At 41.8% G+C, this 23,407-nt stretch overlaps 1 protein-coding gene across 1 annotated transcript in view; it reads right to left on the bottom strand.

Annotated features, from left to right (window-relative positions):
• Positions 1-12,526, bottom strand: part of LOC129818385 (transmembrane protein 132D-like) — a 71,500-nt gene extending 58,974 nt beyond the window's left edge. The window contains exons 1-2 of the mRNA XM_055874219.1: positions 12,434-12,526; positions 3,466-4,375 (exon numbers count right to left, since the gene is read on the bottom strand). Of these exons, the coding sequence (XP_055730194.1) occupies positions 3,466-4,375; positions 12,434-12,500 (977 nt within the window). The 5' untranslated portion in view covers positions 12,501-12,526. The remainder of the gene's footprint in view (positions 1-3,465; positions 4,376-12,433) is intronic.
• Positions 12,527-23,407: the final 10,881 nt, after the last annotated feature.

Raw genomic sequence — 23,407 nt, 5'->3', positions numbered from 1 at the left:
CTGCAGCAGCCAGAAGGGAAGATTGTGTCACTAACCCAGGCCGAGGACAAAGAGGCTGAGTATGCATGAGAAACTGACCATGGGATTTCATGAGCACAAACTAATGCATTTAAAAGAAGAGCATGATATGAAGACGCAAATCCTTCATGTTGTGTTGGTTATGAAGGAGGAGGAGAGAAACAGGAAGCAGCAGCAGTACCAATGGTCTTCTCAAACCAGCACCAGTTCGGGGTCCCCATATTTCCATTTGTGAATTTCAAATATTTTTGTTTCCAATCCATGGCTACTGTTTGCTTCAATCACTTGAGCTATCTTTGTTGTGAGAAGTACTGCACAGCAAAAGCATCTCTGCAGGCTAGTCCATTTCTGTCATTGTCTGCCTCAACCATTGGAACATCTGGGTCATCCTCATCTTCAATGCAAGGATCTAGGCAGCCATGCTGTTTGAGGTCATTGTGAAGCACTGCTGTTGCAATTATTACAATGCAGCATCATCTTGGTTAAAAGCGCAATGTGCTTCTGAGACACTGGAAATGACTCTTCCATACACCAAACATGTGCTCCAATATACCTCGCAGATATGAGCTTGGTTGTAACATTGTTGCTCAGGTCCTATTGCATGAAGATAGGGAGTGAACAAGAAGTTGGTCTGTGCATACCCACTGTCACCAAGTAAGATTCCACTATGTTGTCCACCTTCAAGCTGAGCATACAAAGAGGAATCCTTGAGTCATGAGTTGCACCTTTCCAACATGCAACAATGTAGAAGAACTGCACACACTTTTTACATTTTTTGAGAACCAGTTTTTACGATTCCTGTACTCCTCAGCATCTGCTGTAGAGGAAACTTGATGGGAATATGACATCCATCTATACAGCCAATGTCTCCAGAGAAGTTCCCATATTCATAGAACTCTACCTTGTAGTTGGCTCGGGCAGCAGCATCAGGGAACATGATATAATTGTCTTTCAGTTCACATATAGCATATATATATATAACATATATAACATATATTGTGGACTATTCTGCATACAATTAGTTCACTTGCACTACACAAATCTCCTGTTTCATGATGGAACGTTCCAGATCCCAAAAACCTCAAGGGAATCAGTACTTGTTGGGACAGAGGGATGGGCCTTCCCCAAAGAGACTCAGATAAAGCCTTGGCTCAAGAAAACTAATTATATCAGCTGCATTTTCTTTGTACATATAGATTTTAGTTCAGGTAATCCATTTTCCTCCATTGCCAAGGTCAACCTTGGGGCCAACATCCATTAATCAGAAGTTAAACCTGCCTCTAGGCCAGGTTTAATTTAAGCCTTCACTTAGATCTAGATGAACTCTAAACGTCCTTCTGGAAATCAGATTTTTTAAATCTAGACTAGTGCAAGTCTGAGACAATTTTAAACCATGTCTGAGAAATGGCATTTCAGTTAGTCCAGTTTAAAAGTGCAATTTAGTCTAGGATTATGCTTCATCTGTGTCTGCGAAACCGCCCCTAGAAGGGTTAACAAAATGACATACATTTGGAACCTTAAACAACTAAACACAACTCTACAACCGAAAAAAACTTTGAGGTCCTTTTTTTAACTTACATTGCTCAAAACCACTTTTTTTATAATTAGGCGAAACATGGTCAGACTGGGCAGTTTTTTAGCTAGGAGCTCGTCCTCCGCATTAGGAACGTGCTGACTTCACTATGTCATTCTATCTTCTATGTTATCTGAGAAAATGGGTGTGTTACTTTGTCCCCTACTTTGGGATAACAACGTATCAGAAGCTTTTCTGCTGTTTCTTCAAACAAAACGAGTGGAAGAGTGGAAAATGCAAACTTCCGCCGATTGAAATGACTTTAAGGTATACTGATCTAAAACATTCCAATAAACACAATTTTATTCTGCTCTGTGATGTGCATCCAAGGCAGCGAGTAGAGCCTTTGCAAAACAGACTGAATTGTGTGTTTGGCGCGATAAAGCTGCCTGCGTAATAAGTTAATTTTCACCATAAGGAGTCAGGCAGTTGTTAGTTATTTGTTTTCTTGCTCCATTAAATGTATGCATTATTTATGAACTAAAATATCCAGAGATCCCTTTTCAAACGTTAATGGGATGTTAAGATATGAAGGCTGCCGAATCCATTTCCCAATTATTTCCCTGTCTATGGAAGACTGCCTTCTGAACTTCTTCCAGTCGGGAGTGAAGTAGACTGGGACTGGCACACGACAAGTCTGTAATCTGTGTAGGGAGCGGAACAGCAAGACGACTTCTAGCCAAACCAGCGTTCAACCGTCCCACAGCACGGCCTTGGTGACATGCCCTGGAGCCATTCAAGTGGCCTTAAGTTACAATTTAAATGCATGGAACTTATCCTTTGAGAAGAGCCCCTCTTATACATCATGGTGATAGACTTTTTACACAAGGCCTAAAATGGCAATAAAAACCATTCTGTCTCTAATTTCTGACTACTCACAATATTATTTTGTCCTCATATACACTGAACATCTTTTTAATAGGAAAAGAGGTTAACATTTGCTATGTGTTCTGAGACTGTTTTCATAATCCATACATAAATCCTATTTCCTAATTTTCTATTATTTATGGATTTATGTTCTGAGCCAGGGGCCAGCACATTATGGTAGCATGCGTCAAGGTAACAGAAAAGGCACAGGAAGACTTAGTGGTAAAAGTCATGATGCATTAGTACGACCACAACATACAGACCTAAACTTACATTAAGCAAATAGGATGTAGAATGGATCCATTAGTGAGTTAGAGTGTATCAGTGCATGCAGAATACGTTCAGCACGTTTAGACAACACTAAACTTTACAATACAATATATAGACAAAGTAAGGTCATATCAACACCATTATGTGCAAACGTCACAGCTAATGTATCAGACGATCTGATTGTGATCTGGATATTCTAGCTATGGACTGACAGAGGCACACAGACATACAGTATATCCAGGCAGTGATCTTACCTAGGGCTGTACAATTAATTGAATTCACATAGAAATTGCAATATTGACATGTGCAATATCCAAATCGCAAGAGATTCATATCGCATGCTATATTTTGACATTTTCATATCGCATGCAATATTTTCAAATGCTGCGTGTAACGTCAGTTTTTATAGTTTACTCCGTTTTTTTCTCCTCTTGTGGCTGCATCCCACACATACCAAGCCCCGTCCCATCACTCAAACCCTGCAGTTACCTCTCAATGTTAGATCAACTATAAGTTTGCATGCTGTTCTGTTCAGTCAATTGCAGTCAACAGATTGTTCCAAATAAGAACGATGCTGCTTTAACTTTTGCTTTTTAATATAAATCATTCTATTTCTATTATTTCAACTGTTCAACCATATGTTTTGATCTAAATCACAAGTCAAATCGCAATTGCAATATTTGATCAAAAAAAATCACAATTCAATTTTTTCCCATATCGTGCAGCTCTACTCTTACCTAAGAGTGAAGCTCTCCACAGCAGACACACTGGACAGGAACACATAGAAGGTGGCCATGTCGGTGGTCCTCAGGGGTTTGGAGGAGGTCTGGACCACCACGGCCCCCCCTAACCTCAGACGCAGGAACGTAGGGTTTCCAGGTGGTGCCTTTAGGATGTTGACACTCCCTACCCTCCTCATGGGTATACCAGACCCCACTGGGCCGTCCCTCCCCACCCCCACATGCTGCAGGCTGTCCTGGGGCACACACTGGCCTGTCCAGTCCAGTCGGCTCTGGAAGTAGATCTCCACGGGAATACCCTGCACCTCTCCCTGTCTATCCCTGCTGTCAGAGCTGGAGGAGCGGCTGGCGGGGCTGAACCAGGCCGGGTCGGGCTTCAACTGGGCAACACAGAACCCCCCTGGGGACAGCAGGCATGCCCCCCGCACCTCCTGCGTCTCACAGAAGGCATACGTCGTCACACAGTGTGCCCCCTCCTCCGTTCCCTTCCTCCCACCACTACCCACCTCCACCCCCTCCCCAGCTCTGCCCCCTCCAGCGTCACCTCCACTGGCCATACTGGGCATGTGAAAGAGGATCCTGATAATGGGGGCAGAGGAGAGGACCTGGCGGGCCAGGATGACAGGGAGGATCCTGCGACTGCCAAGGAGCAGCTCTGGGCCGATGGGTCTCTCCACAGACAGGGAGCCGAAGGTGGCATTGACGGCCGGCTGCAGGAGGCCCGCCCCGGGGTTGGTAATGAGGAAGGCCTGCCTCTGGGCTTGCAGGCTGGAGTTCCCCAGCAGCTCCTGGCTGTACTCCCTCAACAGCAGGTAGTCTGCGTTGAGGATCTGGTAGCCAACTGAGGGGTAGACAGGGAAGGGAGCTTGGTTCTTGCTGTCCTTGGACAGCTCCTGGCAGTGCACACCTAGAGGATGAGATATGAAATACAGCTGTTAGCATAGAGCAAAAAGAAAGCACATACGTAGCAAATGTATGTCTGTTGAAAGTATATAGTAGCATTGTTATAGAATGGATTTTCTGAACATTTGGTTTAAAAATTGAATAGTGGTGGATATAAAAAGCCATTCTAATGCATAGTAACCCGTGTTTATTCAGTGAATTCAGCGGAATTCTAGAATAGATTACCAAACTTTTCAGGGAAGGTTTGCTGGAGGCCAATATTTACACCAGTCACTTATCACACTGAAAGTCCTAGCTAGCCCACTGCCCTCCTGCCTCACTATACAGTCTATCATGACACAGCCACACATAACACACACACGCAGACCGACACAACACATACACACATACATACACATTCCACACACACTCACACACTTTTACACTCATCTTTTGCTGCTGCTACTCTGTTCTTTATTTACTCTTATTATTACCTATCCTGATGCCTAGTCACTTTACCCTGCCTTCATATTCATATTTACCTAAAATACCTTGTACCTCTGCACATTGTACTGGTACTCCCTGTATATAGCTTAATTTATGTGTATTTTATTTTATTAAAATCTGCATTGTTGGGAAGGGCTCGTAAATGAGCATTTCACAGTAAAGTCTACACCAGTTGAGTTCGGTGCATGCGGAAAATACAAATCCAGCAAATCCAGCACAATCCCTTTCATTGTAAACATCAACAAGAACAGGTTTGCAGCTTTACAGCAGAGCACTACAATAACTAGGCAAAGTATGAAACAAATTTATCTAGGTAGTATTTTTCTGCCACAACTTCATTGGTCCGTCCGTATATGTTGAATCCTGTTGTAATATACAGGCTATTGTACCTTGTCTGAGATAACCCTACATTGCACAGTGGTCTTCAGAAAACTACAGGGTAGCTACATTACATGGTAATTACAAAATACATGCTGTTGAAGAATAGAATGGCAACAGTTGTTAAAATACATAACATAACATGCAACAACTGTATAACATCTAACCTGGTGCACAATGTTGTGACAAATATATGCTCCAGCAGGAGTTGGACCCTTTAACGCTGTGGATGTACACAATACATATCCTGCTTTCAATAATGCACATACTATATGAACGCCCATGGGATACACATCCCTATTATACACTGAGTGTACAAAACATTAGGAACACTTTCTCTTTCCATGACATAGACTGACCAAGTGAATCCAGGTGAAAGCTATGATCCATTAGTGATGTCAAATCCACTTCAATCAGTGTAGATGAAGGGGAGAAGACAGGTTAAAGAAGGACTTTTGAGCCTTAAGACAATTGAGACATGAATTGTGTACAGGTAATCTAAAACAAGCTTGGGAAGGGCTTAATTAACTTCTTATGGCTGCAATCCCGTTAACGGGATGACATGACAACAGCCAGTGAAAGTGCAGGGCGCTTTCAAAACAACAGAAATCTCATAATTAAAATTCCTCAGACATACATGTGTCTTATACCATTTTAAAGGTAATCTTGTTGTTAATCCCACCAAAGTGTCCGATTTCAAATATGCTTTTCAGCGAAAGCACCACAAACGATTATGTTAGGTCACCACCAAGCCACAGAATAAGCACAGCCATTTTTCCAGCCAAAGATAGCAGACACAAAAAGCACAAATAGAGATCAAATTAATCACTAACCTTTGATGATCTTCATCAGATGACACTCATAGGACTTGATGTTACACAATACATGTATGTTTTGTTTGATAAAGTTCATATTTATATAAAGAAAATCTGAGTTTACATTGGCGTGTTACGTTCACTATTTCCAAAAACATCCAGTGATTTTGCATAGCCACATCTATTCAACAGAAATACTCATCATAAATGTATATGATAATACAAGTTATACACATGGAATTATAGATATACCTCTCCTTAATGCAACCGCTGTGCCAGATTTCAAAAAAACTTTATGGAAAAAGCAAACCATGCAATAATCTGAGACGGCGCTCAGAACAAGTCAAATTAACCGCCATGTTGGAGTCAACAGAAACCAAAAATTACATGATAAATATTCCCTTACCTTTGATGATCTTCATCAGAATGCACTCCCAGGAATCCCAGGTCCACAATAAATGCTTGATTTGTTCGATAATGTCCGTTATTTATGTCCAATTAGCTACTTTGGTTAGCGCGTTTGGTAAACAATTCCAAAGTCACGAAGCGCGTTCACTAAAACGTGACGAAATGTCCAAAAGTTCCATAACAGTCAGTAGAAACATGTCAAACGATGTATTGAATCAATCTTTAGAATGTTGTTAATAACATAAATCTTGAAAAACGTTCCAACCGGAGAATTACATTGACTTCAGATGAGCGATGGAACGGAGCTCCCTCTTATGCATGGTCAAAGAATGGTCACCTCATGGCAGTGGTGACTAATTCTCCTCTCATTCGGCCCCACTTCACAGTAGAGTCATCAGACAAAGTTCTACAGACTGTTGATATATAGTGGAAGCCGTAGGAAGTGCAAACAAATTCATATCTCGCTGTAATTTCAATGGGATCTTGGTTGAAAATCCACCATCCTCAGAATTTCCACTTCCTGTTTGGATTTTTTATCAGGTTTTTGTCTGCCATATGAGTTCTGTTATACTCACAGACATAATTCACAGTTTTAGAAAGTTCAGAGTGTTTTCTATCCAAAAATAATAATAATATGCATATATTAGCAACTATGACTGAGGAGCAGGCCGTTTACTCTGGGCACCTCTGTGCACCTTTCATCCAAGCTACTCAATACTGCCCCCGCAGCCATAAGAACTTAATGTTGTATTCCCATCATCATCATCTGAATGTTGTCGCACCATCATCATCCTCATCTAAATGTTGTCCCTAATCATCATCATCATCATCATCATCGTCTGAATGTTGTCCCACCATCATCATCATCATCTAAATGTTGTCCCTAATCATCATCATCATCATCATCATCGTCTGAATGTTGTCCCACCATCATCATCCTCATCTAAATGTTGTCCCTAATCATCATCATCATCATCATCATCATCTGAATGTTGTCCCACCATCATCATCATCATCTGAATGTTGTCCAACCATCATCATCATCATCTGAATGTTGTCTAACCATCATCATCATCATCATCATCATCGTCTGAATGTTGTCTAACCATCATCATCATCATCATCTGAATGTTGTCTAACCATCATCATCATCATCACCGGAATGTTGACCCCTATCATCATCATCTGAATGTTGTCCCCCCATCATCATCATCATCATCATCTGAATGTTGTCCCCCATCATCATCGTCAACAGAATGTTGCCCCCATGTCATCATCGTCTGAATGTTGTCCCCATCATCATCATCATTTGAATGTTGTCCCACCATCATCATCACCGGAATGTTTTCCCCTATCATCATCATCTGAATGTTGTCCCCCCCATCATCATCATCATCTGAATGTTGTCCCCCATAATCATCATCATCATCTGATTGTTGTCCCCCATCATCATCATCATCTGAATGTTGACCCCCATCATCATCCTCATCATCTGAATGTTGTCCCCCCTTCATCATCATCTGAATGTTGTCCCATCATCATCATCATCATCTGAATGTTGCCCCCATCATCATCATCGTCTGAATGTTGTCCCCACATCATCATCATCTGAATGTTGTCCCCCATCTTCATCGACATCATTTGAATGTTGTCCACATCATTAGCATCATCTGAATGTTGTCCCATCATCATCATCATCTGAATGTTGTCCCCATCATCATCATCATCATCTGAATGTTGTCCCCACATCATCATCATCATCTGAATATTGTCCCCCCATCATCATCATCTGAATGTTGACCCCCATCATCATCATCTGAATATTGTCCCCCCATCATCATCATCTGAATGTTGACCCCCATCATCATCATCTGAATATTGTCCCCCCATCATCATCATCTGAATGTTGTCCCCCATCTTCATCGACATCATTTGAATGTTGTCCACATCATTAGCATCATCTGAATGTTGTCCCACCATCATCATCATCTGAATGTTGTCCCCATCATCATCATCATCATCATCTGAATGTTGTCCCCACATCATCATCATCATCTGAATGTTGTCCCACCATCATCATCATCTGAATGTTGTCCCCACATCATCATCATCATCATCTGAATGTTGTCCCCATCATCATCATCTGATTGTTGTCCCCCATCATCATTTGAATGTAGTCCCCATCATCATCATCTGAATGTTGTCCCCCATGTCAACATCATCTGAATGTTGTCTCACCATCATCATCATCTGAATGTTGTCCCCACATCGTCGTCATCATCATCTGAATGTTGTCCAACCACCATGATCATCATCTTAATGGAAGATTTGATGCTGTCGATTTTAAAGACGAATGTGAACAAATATGTGACAGCATCCCCAATTCCATACCATGTGGTGATACAGCCCGACAGGATGCTCTCTATTGTGCATCTGTAAAAGTTTGTGAGTGTTTTAGGTGACAAGCTACATTTTTTAGCTGCGCGCTGTCTGTGTGGGTGGACCATTTCAGTTTGTCTGTGATGTGTACGCCGAGGAATTTAAAACTTTCCACCTTCTCCACTACTGTCCCGTTGATGTGGATGGGGGGATGCTTCCTCTGCTGTTTCCTGAAGTCCACGATCATCTCCTTTGTTTTGTTGACGCTGAGTGAGAGGTTATTTTCCTGACACCACACTCCGAGGGCCCTCCACCCTGTAGGCCATCTCGTCATTGTTGGTGTCGTCTGCAAAGACTACCATTGTAGTGTCGTCTGCAAACTTGATGATTGAGTTGGAGGCGTGCACGGCCACGCAGTCATAGGTGAACAGGGAGTACAGGAGAGGGCTGCAGGAGAGGGCCGCAGTGTTGAGGATCAGCGGGTTGGAGATGTTGTTACCTACCCTCACCACCTGGGGGGCGGCCCGTCAGAAAGTCCAGGACCCAGTTGCACAGGGCGGGGTCGAGACTAGGGTCTCGAGCTTAATAACGAGTTTGGAGGGTACTATGGTGTTAAATGCTGAGCTGTAGTCAATGAACAGCATCCTTACATAGGTATTCCTCTTGTCCAGATGGGATAGGATAGTGTGCGGTGTGATGGCGATTGGTCGTCTGTGGACCTATTGGGGCGGTAAGCAAATTGGAGTGGGTCTAGTGTATCAGGTAGAGTGGAGGTGATATGATCCTTGACTAGTCTCTCAAAGCACTTCATGATGACAGAAGTGAGTGCTACGGGGCGAAATGGTCTATGACTCTGTCATACAGTACATGCTTTTATTTTTTGTCGTCCTAGGCTACCTGGCTAAAATGCTTGCTTGTTAGCCTAACTGCCTTTCATGGGCAATAATAGCTAGTTAATATTAGCCTTCTACCTATAGTCACATATTGAACTTCCATCCTCTCAGTCCAATGGCCAGTACGGAGAATTAAGTAAAACCACAAGTCCAAATCCATATCTCCATCCATGGCTTATTTAGGAAAGGGACAATTTTAGCTAGCTAGAGGACAACAACATAACAAGATGCAACAATTCAAGTTGTTTCTATCAAATACTTATTTATCTGTGATGGGGGGAAGCCAAATCCAAACTGGGTTCCCTTGACACTTTTTTTTGGTGTGCCAAGACCATTCACAGTTGAGCTAACTCAGCTTAGCTCAACGCTGATTGGCTATTATTTTATACATGTTTGTTTGGGGGGGGAGGCCAAATGCTCTCTGGCTTCCCTTGTATTCAATGCTACGTGCGGAAACAATGTCATACTCTTTATGAAAATTATGAAAACACAGATAGACGAAAGATCAATTATTTTATGTTTAAAAAAAATTGTATTGGTCAATTTTATCTATCAAGTGTAGTTGGGGCAGCTTTCAGTTGTGAGTGAATGTATCAATGTCCTCTATGTTTTTAGTGTATGCAGTATGATGGACTGACTGGTTTAAATGTGTGTGATGTGAGAATGTATGTGATCCTTTAAATGTAAGGTGGCCATCCTGGATGGACAATAATGTTTTATTCTATTCTATTATGTTTAATTATATTGTGTATGAATGCCATTCAGAGGCTGCATGGGCAAGAAAAAATATTAAGTGCCTATGAACAGGGTATGGTACAAGTTGCCAAGTGCACCGGTTTGTGTCAAGAACTGCAACACTGGCAGGTTTTTCACGCTCAGTTTCCTGTGTGCATAAAGAATGATCCACCACCCAAAGGACATCCAGCCAACATGACACAACTGTGGGAAGCATTGGAGTCAACATTGGCCAGCATCCCTGTGGAATGCTTTTGACACTTTATAGAATCCATGCCCCAACAAATTGAGGCTGTTCTGGGGGCAAAAGAGGGCAAAATTAGGAAGTTATTCCTAATGTTTTGTATACTCAGTGTATATCTCAATAGAAACCCTCCCACATCTGCCATGCTAGAAGATACTGTAGCTATCTCTTCATGTATCTGAGAAAACGAGCGACCAGCACTTTGAGGCTCTATTGGATGACTGCCTGTCCGTACAAGAAACTATGTGTCAGAACTCTGGTATACACTAGCAGCCGGCAGACACTTAACCTTTCTTTCGTTGACAGACCCAGCAGCTTCCTCTTCCTAAGCCTACACGGCCGCCATCGTTAAAGTGCAACGGCGGAAATTGAAGGTTGATCTGGACATGTCGTGCATCTTTGAAGTAATTTGTCAAAAGGCGTTCCACAAGTCAAGCCTCAAACACCTGAATGTGTTGTTCTGTTCTCAATGAGTTGGCTTTAGACAACAAGAACATAATGATACAGTTCCACAGGGAGGCCAAACACCCTCATGTACCACTGATCACACTGATCAGCCATGCAGAATATTCATGAGAAACCATTAGCATTTCGTTAGAAGGGAGTAAGCAATTGCTAGCCAATTAGTAATGGGGAAATGGAAGGGTAACGCTGCCCTTCATGGCTCAACCTATGTGACCTTCCTCTCACCTCTCACGGAGAGGGTCAATTAAAATCACATATTAATTTCCAAGGATAAACCGGGTTTGTGGAGGGTCAAAAGGTGAAATTGTGCACAAAGCAAATATTAATGCTTCTTGACTTTCTAATCTCTCTACAGGCTACACCTGCACAAGTAGAGGGCTGAGAAGGCACAGTCACTCACACACAGACACACACCAAACAGCAGTCTGAAATGGTTATCAACAGAAGACAGACAGCTTGGCCTCATCTTCTATAATGCAGGACAGGTTATCTCCAAACAAACACAGTGGCTGTTTCCTGACATCCAGCCTCTTTCTCTGGTGATGATTTCCACTCTAGCATCACATCATTTGGCCAAACTGCCCCCAAAACACACACATGTCTAATGAACAAATCATGTCTGCAACTGCCCCCACCACATGTGACTGTACCTGCACCACCCCATAATTGCTGGACTGCTGGGTGAAAGAGTGGTACTGTCCACACAAGGGGGTTCAAGCACATTGATTACAATCTGCTAAATTACTCAAATGTAAATGCTAAGGTTTTAGTGTAGGATCTTAATTTGGACCAGTTTGCTACAGCAGGAATAGAATCCTGCAACAACAGGAAATGTTCATTATTATGTGAATTATAATTAATGGACATTTTTGTAGCACCAGAATACTTTCGAGCAAACATAGGCCTATGGTATCTTAAAGCATTAAGTGGTACTTAACTAATTATAGCATTCATGCTCTATTTGGGATCATCCCAAGGTGAAAAGCATGTTTTTTTTGTTTAGATATACTTTTTAATGTAGAATGTAAATAGGAAAGGGCATGTATTCAATAAATGAATGCCTCTAGTCTACATCAATGTATGGGCCTACTGTAATAAAATAAGATATTCCTTTAAATGTGTTTCCAACTATCAAGCTGTGTTTTTTATCTGTTGATCAATTGGGAGAATCAAAATAAGTTAGAATGGACTAAATGAAAAAAACATTGACCTCAAACCATTTCATTATCACCATCTATCACAGCAAAGTGGATCCTTACCTGTCAAAAGTTTGAAAATTAATACTGTGACAATTGGCAACATCCAAAAGAGAGGCAAATATAGCATCTTGGCAAGTTGGACCGTCCTGATTATCTACAGGAGCGCTCTAACAACGTACCAAGAGATCAGCGTCTGACTTTCTGCTCTCAATTGACACACATCTATGGTAATTATTTATTTTTTTAAAGTAAGAGCTGTAATGAATTTATATAACTCTATGTTAATAACAGATGCAACGGTAAATTCCTGTTCCAAGTATTTACTGAAGTGTTGTTTAGGTCCACCAGTTTGGGTATCCACATTACGCTACTTTCTGCACCTTGCCTCCGTCAAATTTTTCTGCGTAAAATTCACTTTCGCTTGTGGATCGCCAAATTGTAGAACAAAGGTCCAAGTTGTGGTATTCTTTTACATTCACCGTTTATTGTGTACGCAACTAATAGCAAACGTCACTGAGTAGACTGCGGATATGTTATATCCTGTCCTGGACTGCATATAGAATGAGTTAAAATCAGGTTGAGCGCTGTGCCCATATTTCGTCAGATTAACGATTCTCGTGCGTAATCGCCGTGGAGGAAAGGGCTGCGAGGAAATTAAACACACGAGAGGTCAATGGGCTCTAGTGATTTCACCACGATTTATTAAAGGCTGTCCCATTTGGAATATGTTGCGCTACTAGTATATAGGCTACAATTCACAAAAGGCCTAGAAATACTTTGTAGGCCTACATGTCTATATATTTTATTTGACCTAATAACTATGCTATTTTTAGTCTATTGTTATTTTGTACTCTGTTTTTGTAGCCTATTGACAGTAGTGTAGTGGGAGCTATATAAAGGTAGACACCATATACCCACTTTTTTTCAGAGAGCATTGCGTATACACTCTTAGAAAAAAGGGTTCCAAAAGGGTTCTTAGCAGATGGATAGACAGGGTTCTACCAATAACCATTTTCACCTGAAGAACCCTTTTTGGAAGATGAGGGTTCTTTGTAGAGCAAAGGGTTCTACCTAGAACATTTTTCATTCTAAGAACCGTTTTTGGAAGAAAGGGTTCTTTGATGATTATTTGGAAGGCAAGAAGCATTCTAAAGAGAACCGTTCTGAATCTGAATAAGATGTATTTTTTTCTAATTTATAAAAAATAGTGCCTTGACCATTAGTGTTTACCTCAGTGTTTAAACTTAATCCTTTAACATTTAAAACAGATTGTTGTGAGAATGTTTTAAACTGTACCTATATGAGAATATTTATACCCAGCAAATTGTGTTACCTAGTGTTGATTTTTCAGTGTAATTTTTCAGTGTAAAAAATAGGTAAATTAACACTCAGTGGTGTAAAAGAACCCAGGCCAGTGCTGGTGAATAGAGGTTAGTGTGATTGTGTCATCTTTACTCTATGAAGAGTGAAACCCTCACAATCACACCCATCATTATCATATTTCCCAGAATGCTCTATAGCAGGTTGATTTTAAATCCACTATGCCCTCAGACGAACCATCAAACAAGCAAAGCGTCAATACAGGATTAAGATTGTATCCTACTACACCGGCTCTGATGCTCGTCGGATGTGGCAGGGCTTGAAAACTTTTACGCACTACAAAGGGAAACCCAGACGTGAGCTGCCCAGTGTCGTGTCTTTGGCATCATTAAAGTGAAGACTATTATTTTATGAAATCAATGAATGAAATCTTTCATTATTATTATGTGATTAAACTAATCATGTAAATGTAATTAACTAGGAAGTCAGGGCACAAAGTAAAATCTTCAGATTACAAAGTTAGAATTTTCCTAATATAACTCTTCAGATATTTTTAATATCTGTTCAATTAGTCTTCTAATTAATGAATTATTCTTTACCTCACGTTAGTCTCATTCCAAACGTTGTAAATTGTTGGTTATCTGCATGAACCCAGCCTTTACTATGAATCATTCATACACCAATTGTCTTAATCATTTATTTACTAACTAACTAAATAATCACAGAAATGCATAAACACACAAACAGTAGATATGGTTACAAGGAAATGATAGGGGAGGTTCCCTAGTGGGCTAAGCCAATATGACGGCTTGGTGGACAAAGGGAAGTGAGTGTGGACTGAAAAGGCGGGAAAGAACAGAAGGAGTCACTAAACAGTTGATAATTATATTCATTGAAATGCTAATCCTTTGCACATGAACGCTCACTCGTTCAGGAAAAATTGGAATCAATATATATTTATATATTTATATTTATATAGTGTCGTCGTGATCTCTGTTGGAATCATCAGTCCTTCTGTTGGAGAGTTCATCCGAGTCTCTCTCTCTCTCTGCTTCCCTGAAGATCAAGTCTTTTGTGCTTAAAATGGATACTTCAGAGTACCATTCAGAAATGTTCAGATAGATGTTTCGGTGGTTGTTGGTCTTCGCATCCCAGGTTTACATCATTTCTAGCTGCAGACTAGTAATTAGTATCTAAGATTTGCTCTTATTCTGTAGGGATCGATAGTTTCAGAGTTTAACCCTTTCCAGCCGTGTAGCTAATGCTCCACGTGGTATGGTTAGGAATTCAATAACGATTCGCAATCACAGCTCACGCTGTGGGTTTGCTTAGTTTGGTACTTAAACCTTTGCCACCTCAGCTGACCGAGGTATGCGTGGTCTGAAGAGGAATTTCTCAGGAGGGGGTTTTATTCGTAACAGTAGAAAAGGGATGTTCCATGACGCCTGATCATGTCTGTGCTCACGGGGGCGGGCCAATGACTTGGTTAAACTTTAAAGGGAATACAATTCTCTTTCATTAAAGGTTTAACATCACCTTACATCTATTCACAAATTGTTTCATCTTTACTCATTAATTTTATACAAGAATTAGATGCAAACCCCATAATTGAGAAATGTACATATTTAGAGATATAGTTACAGTTGAAGTCAGAAGTTTACATACACCTTAGCCAAATACTTTTAAACTCAGTTTTTCACAATTCCTGACATTTAGTCATCTTAAAAATTCCCTTTATTAGGTCAGTTAGGATCACTACTTTATTTTAAGAATGTGAAATGTCAGAATAATAGTAGAGAGAATGATTTATTTCAGCTTTTATTTCTTTCATCACATTCCCAGTGGGTCAGAAGTTTACATACAGTGGGGCAAAAAAGTATTTAGTCAGCCACCAATTGTGCAAGTTCTCCCACTTAAAAAGATGAGAGAGGCCTGTAATTTTCATCATAGGTACACTTCAAATATGACAGACAAAATTAGATTTTTTTTCTCCAGAAAATCACATTGTAGGATTTGTAATGAATTTATTTGCAAATTATGGTGGAAAATAAGTATTTGGTCACCTACAAACAAGCAAGATTTCTGGCTCTCACAGACCTGTAACTTCTTCTTTAAGAGGCTCCTCTGTCCTCCACTCGTTACCTGTATTAATGGCACCTGTTTGAACTTGTTATCAGTATAAAAGACACCTGTCCACAACCTCAAACAGTCACACTCCAAACTCCACTATGGCCAAGACCAAAGAGCTGTCAAAGGACACCAGAAACAAAATTGTAGACCTGGACCAGGCTGGGAAGACTGAATCTGCAAGAGGTAAGTAGCTTGGTTTGAAGAAAACAACTGGGACCAAAGTAACAAAGCCTACCATCAGTAACAGACTACGCCGCCAGGGACTCAAATCCTGCAGTGCCAGACGTGTCCCCCTGCTTAAGCCAGTACATGTCCAGGCCCGTCTGAAGTTCGCTAGAGAGCATTTGGATGATCCAGAAGAAGATTGGGAGAATGTCATATGGTCAGATGAAACCAAAATAGAACTTTTTGGTAAAAACTCAACTCGTCGTGTTTGGAGGACAAAGACTGCTGAGTTGCATCCAAAGAACACCATACCTACTGTGAAGCATGGGGGTGGAAACATCATGCTTTGGGGCTGTTTTTCTGCAAAGGGACCCGTGTAAAGGAAAGAATGAATGGGGCCATGTATCGTGAGATTTTGAGTGAAAACCTCCTTCCATCAGCAAGGGCATTGAAGATGAAACTTGGCTGGGTCTTTCAGCATGACAATGATCCCAAACACACCGCCCGGGCAACGAAGGAGTGGCTTCGTAAGAAGCATTTCAAGGTCCTGGAGTGGCCTAGCCAGTCTCCAGATCTCAACCCCATAGACAATCTTTGGAGGGAGTTGAAAGTCCGTGTTGCCCAGCAACAGCCCCAAAACATCACTGCTCTAGAGGAGATCTGCATGGAGGAATGGGCCAAAATACCAGCAACAGTGTGTGAAAACCTTGTGAAGACTTACAGAAAACATTGGACCTCTGGCATTGCCAACAAACGGTATATAACAAAGAATTGAGATAAACTTTTGTTATTGACCAAATACTTATTTTCCACCATAATTTGCAAATAATTCATAAAAAATCCTACAATGTGATTTTCTGGATTTTTTCCCCTCATTTTGTCTGTCATAGTTGAAGTGTACCTATGATGAAAATTACAGGCCTCTCTCATCTTTTTAAGTGGGAGAACTTGCACAATTGGTGGCTGACTAAATACTTTTTTGCCCCACGGTACATCCAGTTAGTATTTGGTAACATTGCCTTTAAATTGTTGAACTTGGGTCAAATATTTCAGGTAGCCTTCCACAAGCTTCCCACAATAAGTTGGGTGAATTCTGGCCCATTCCTCCTGACAGAGCTGGTGTAATTGAGTCAGGTGTGTAGGCCTCCTTGCGCAGACACACTTTTTCAGTTCTGCCCACACATTTTCTATGGGATTGAGGTCAGGGCTTTGTGATGGCCACTCCAATACCTTGACTTTGTTGTCCTTAAGCTATTTTGCCACAACTTTGGAAGTCTGCTTCGAGTCATTGTCCATTTGGAAGACCTGTTTGCGATCAAGCTTTAACATCCTGACTGATGTCTTGAGATGTTGCTTCAATATATCCACATCATTTCCCTCCTCATGATGCCATCTATTTTGTGAAGTGCACCAGTCCCTCCTGCAGCAAAGCACCTCCCGCAACATGATGCTGCCACCCCTGTGCTTCACGGTTGGGATGGTGTTCTTCGGCTTGCAAGCCTCCCCCTTTTTCCTCCAAACATAATGGTGGTCATTATGGCCAAACAGTTATATTTTTGTTTCACCAGACCAGAGGACATTTCTCCAAAAACTACGATCTTTGTCCCCATGTGCAGTTGCAAACCGTAGTCTGGCTTTTTTATGGCGGTTTTGGAGTAGTGGCTTCTTCCTTGCTGAGCAGTCTTTCAGGTTATGTCGATATAGGACTTGTTTTACTGTGGATATAGATACATTTCTGTGGATATAGATACATCCGTCTTTCGGATGGGACGTTAAATGGGTGTCCTGACTCTCTGAGGTCATTAAAGATCCCATGGCACTTATCGTAAGAGTAGGGGTGTTAACCCCGGTGTCCTGGCTAAATTCCCAATCTGGCCCTCAAACCATCATGGTCACCTAATAATCCCCAGTTTACAATTGGCTCATTCATCCCCCTCCTCTCCCCTGTAACTATTCCCCAGGTCGTTGCTGCAAATGAGAACGTGTTCTCAGTCAACTTACCTGGTAAAATAACGGTAAAATAAAAAAATTTAAAAAATTGTACTCGTTTCCTCCAGCATCTTCACAAGGTCCTTTGCTGTTGTTCTGGGATTGATTTGCACTTTTCGCACCAAAGTACGTTGTCCACTGACCATTCCCACCTTCTCACAAGTGGACCTTTTGTATCAAACGCTCATTTTGGGGATTTAGGAGTTTGCCATGTGAAATCCTTTATTCTCTCTATCTGTCTCTTTCTGCATGGCCAGGGGGAGAGAGTCTCCTCCAGGAATTTACGACCTGAGATAACCTGGGTGTAAGAGAGAGAGAGAGATGGGAATGCCACGATCTATATCCAGAAAGGGGCACGTCATGACACTAGTGACGCGAGCCTACCAGATGAGCCTATTGCCTTTTATGCTCGCTTCGAGGCAAGCAACACTGAAGCATGCACGAGAGCACCAGCTGTTCTGCATGACTGTGTGATAACGCTCTCGGTAGCCAATGTGAACAAAACCTTTAAACAGGGCAACATTCACAAAGCAGCTGGGCCAGACATATTACCAGGACGTGTACTCAAAGCATTCGCGGACCAGCTGTCAAGTGTCTTCACTGACATTTTCAACCTCTCCCTGACCGAGTTTGTAATAGCTACATGTTTCATGCAGACCACCATAGTCCCTGCAAAGGTAACCTGCCTAAATGATTACTGCCCCGTGGCACTCACGTCAGTAGCCATGAAGTGCTTTGAAAGGTTGGTCATGGCTCACAGCAACCTCCCGGACACCCTAGACCCACTCCAATTCGCATACCGTCCCAACAGATCCACAGGTGACACAACTTCAATCGCACTCCACACTGACCTTTCTCACCTGGACAAAAGGAACACCTATGTGAGAATGCTGTTCATTGACTACAGCTCAGCGTTCAACACCATAGTGCCCACGAAGCTCATCACTAAACGGTACCGGAGAACCAAGTCTGGGACCAAAAGGCTCCTGAACGGCTTCTACCCAAAAGCCATTAGACTGCTGAACAGTTTATTAAATGGCTACCCAAACCTCAGCAAACCTTAGCAAACCTTTGCTTTTCACCAAATCCATTCCTATCGACATTTGACTCTCGGGTGCACGACATTAAGTACCAGTCAAAAGTGTGGACACACCTACACCAGGGTTTTTCTTTATTTTTACTATTTTCTACATTGTAGAATAATAGTGAAGACATCAACAATATGAAATAACACATATGGAATCATGTAGTAACCAAAAAAGTATTAAACAAATCAAAATATATGTTCTTGTGGCAGACCAGGGGGTTTGGTCAAGACGTTTACACAGATCAGACACGGACAGAGTATGATTAGCTCGGTTTCAAGGGTGTTTATTAAATAATAAATCAAAAGAAAAGGATAGGTCTTCACCATGAGACCCTCTCCGGGATACCGTCTTCTGGGCTCCGGGTCTTGCTGTATCCTGTCGGGCACACAAACTCAAACATCTTAGCTCGGGCACCGTCTCCAACTACACGGAAGTCACCTTACTTCCCCCAGTCCTCCTGTGTGTGCTGCCCTTCTGGCAGCTTTATGGGGCTTGTACAGCTGGTGAGCAATCAGCCCTTGATTACTCACCAACTCCCCAATCAGCCCCAATTAGTCCTGGGCGGAGAGCCCGTCGAGACCTGGCATGTTCAGCAGATGGAGCCATCACCTCGTGATGTATACTCCGTCTGTTACCAGGCCTCGACGAGTCTCCCCCTGGTGGCTGACCTACTGTACACCACAGTTATATTTGAGAATCTAGCAACCCTTTGCCTTGATGACAGCTTTGCACACTCTTGGCATTCTCTCAACCAGCTTCATGGGGTAGTCACCTGGAATGCATTTCAATTAACAGGTGTGCCTTGTTAAAAGTTAATTTGTGGAATTTCTTTCCTTCTTAATGCGTTTTAGCCAATCAGTTGTGTTGTTACTTGGTAGGGGTAGTATACAGAAGATAGCCCTATTTGTTAAAAGAACAAGTCCATATCATGGCAAGAAAAGCTCAAATAAGCAAAGAGAAACAACAGTCCATCATTACTTTAAGACATGAAGGTCAGTCAATCCCGGAAAATTTTGGTCAAAGACCATCAAGCGCTATGATGAAATTGGCTCTCATGAGGACCACCACAGGAAAGGAAGACCCAGAGTAACCTCTGCTGCAGAAGATATGTTCATTAGAGTTACAAGCCTCAGAAATTGTAGCCCAAATAAATGCTTCACAGAGTTCAAGTAACAGACACATCTCAACATCAACTGTTCAGAGGAGACTATGTGAATCCGGCCTTCATGGTTGAATTTCTGCAAAGAAACCACTACTAAAGGACACCAATAATAAGAAGAGACTTGTGGGGCCAAGAAACATGAGCAATGGACATTAGACTGGTGGAAATCTGTCTTTTGGTCTGATGAGTCCAAATTTGAGATTTTTGGTTCCAACCACAGTATCTTTGTGATACGCAGAGCTGGTGAACGGATGATCTCCGCATGTGTGGGTCCCACTGTGAAGCGTAGAGGAGACTGTGATGGTTTGGGCGTGCTGGTGTTGGTGATTTATTTAGAATTCAAGGCACACTTAACCAGCATGGCTACCACAGCATTTTGCAGCGATACGCCATCCCATCTGGTTTGCGTTTAGTGGGACTATCATTTGTTTTTCAACAGGACAATGACCCAACACACCTCCAGGCTGTGTAAGGACTATTTGACCAAGAAGGAGAGTGATGGAGTGCTTTATCAGATGACCTGGCTTCCACAATCACCCGACCTCAACCCAATTAAGATGGTTTGGGATGAGTTGGACCGCAGAGTGAAGGAAAAGCAGCCAACAAGTGCTCAGCATATGTGGGAACTCCTTCAATACTGGTGGAAAAGCATTACAGGTGAAGCTGGTTGAGAGAATACCAAGAGTGTGCAAAGCTGTCATCAATGCAAAGGGTGGCTACTTTGAAGAATCTACAATTTTAAATATATTTTGATTTGTTTAACACTTTTTTGGTTACTACATGATTCCATATGTGTTATTTCATCATTTTGATGTCTTCACTATTATTGTACAATTTAGAAAATAGTAAAAATAAAGAAAAACCCTTGAATCTCTATACTGTACATTTGATTGACTTAAGCCTAATTGCTCCAGGATCGCCATTGATAAAGGCTGAATCTGGCCGTAACCACACTCTCCGAGGGTGTCTCAGGGGATGTTGAGATATGCCAAAAATACATTTCCAATTGGCACATGAGTATAATACACACTTGTGCATCTGTTAATTAGGACAAATATAAGCACCCACCAAACTATTATTATTATGTACTCCCTTTTGCCTAAGCAAGCAACTCTCAAATATTATACAAATGGCCTAAAATATGTCTATACTGCATTTAATCTTAACCCAGTCTTGTTAAAAAATGTCAGGCCCTCACTTGATGTGGTAAACTGAACATCATTGCGTGTAAGATATTAATTGAAATGCCATGCAGCCTCCCATGATGGCACCCTGCAGGGGCAGTGGAGAGATGATGAGATGGGCCTTTTTAGGACCAAACGGAGGTGAGGATACGGCTCATCGACGCTGTGTCATCTCTGGATCCACACCAAGACTGTGGCTGAATGCCTGGCTGGCTGCGACAACATCAACTTTGCAGTAAACCTGCAATGTTTAATGAGCCAATATTATTGTCAGGCTTGTCCTGTCCTCCTCTCGTCTCTTTGACTCCCTCTCTGTTTGGACTGAGTGGCAGAGGGTGTCCCAGACTCCCAGTGTCCTGTGGTTTGATGGTCACTTGGTTGTTTGTCTGTGCAACTACACCTGTGTCAGCACTCATTAATGACTGAAATAAAGGGAACATGGCTGCCAAGCTGATGCTGTCCTGATTCAGCGCAACCTGCTTTTAAATGGTAGGTGACATGGGTGCAAAGGTAGCAGCTTTATGCAGGGACAGACTCTTTTCCAAATAAACATCCCATCCCTGACAGTGCCAGCGGATTCAAATAAATATGTGTCTTAGAGAAATTAAAGTGCCTGTGGACAGCTATAAAGAAGGGGAACCTATGTAGCCCAATTGTTTCATGTGTAATCCATCCTGGACCATAGTGTGTATATGTTTAACATTGTTAAAATACCTTTTACCACAAGCCAAACTTTAAATTAGGAGCATTATTTTGTGATGCAGTGTTAGGAGGGAGTTTTGTCTCTCTACCCTTATTAAAGCTTCAGCAACGTGCATATTGGCGGTGGTAGCCATCTGGGAATGGTTCCAGGTCTTAGCTGTGCCATTCAAGACATGCAAACATGATCTTACGGCTGCTATTAATGGAAGGAACCCTGTTGAGTGGTGGTCTGGTCACTGGTGTTGTTGGCCTGGATAAACTAGCAGTAAACAGTATAGGTGGCTGAAAGGTTGAATGGTCATCTAAAATGGATCAACCATGTTCAACCCGAATTACCGACAGGAAGCTGGATGGATGTCCAGCTATTCAGACTAATCAGCAGAGAAGTATGAGTCCCTAATAAGGTGATTGGTAGAAGGAGCTTAGTGGGGGTGAAAGAGAGGCTGAGAAAATACATAATCCTGTGGAAAAAAACTGCAAATGATGTGTTTGGGGTTGTTACTCACTGTGTGTGCTCTCCCAATTCTCCCCTCTGTTCTTGCTCTGAAATTAGAATAGATTCTTTTTTCTTCGGTCCTAAAATGAACACTTTAATAATCAATAGTTCAGGAAGCATTGCCTCGCATTAACCCTACGATTTCCCCTCGCTCAAAAAGATTTTGGATCCTTTTCCTGATAATTCCAATCTAGGTGAAACATGAAAAGAACATCCATGAATGATCTGTAAGGACCCAGGTCACTGGATGATTGGTGGCTCTGTTAACCTTTGCTGACACTAATCCTGTTCTGAGAATGACATTAAAAGCCACTGTGCAGGTGTTTCTTCATCATAGAGATAGAGGACTCATCTTTATACCTGTGATATTATAGCATCTGTGACAGCAGATGCTATAAAAATCCCCACCCAGTTGACTACTATGACTACTCTAAAATGGAGGAAGCATGGTGGAAGCCCTCAATGGCGCTGCCCATGCTAAAACAGCCTTTTGTCCTCTAGAGACAAATATCATTCTCTATGGTATTAATCTGTCTTCAACCTCTCTACTACTTTCCATTAGTTGAATGATGAGATGGACTTCACTGTATCCATCAAATCTGAGTTGAGAGATTAGTGTAAATCAGATATGCCCGGTACAGTGATGTAGGCTATTGGAAATCTCATGACTTATCATTAGCTCATACAAGTTTTTAAGATAGTAAGAACCATGAAAACATTTCTGAAGCCCTGTACATTGTTGTTATCATGGCCTCCACACAACCTCTAGAGAAAGCTGGATCATACTCTTGAGCTGCC

The sequence above is a fragment of the Salvelinus fontinalis genome, chromosome 21 (assembly GCF_029448725.1).
Source record: "Salvelinus fontinalis isolate EN_2023a chromosome 21, ASM2944872v1, whole genome shotgun sequence".
Taxonomy (NCBI): domain Eukaryota; kingdom Metazoa; phylum Chordata; class Actinopteri; order Salmoniformes; family Salmonidae; genus Salvelinus; species Salvelinus fontinalis.
This window is presented reverse-complemented; position numbering and strand designations above follow the sequence as displayed.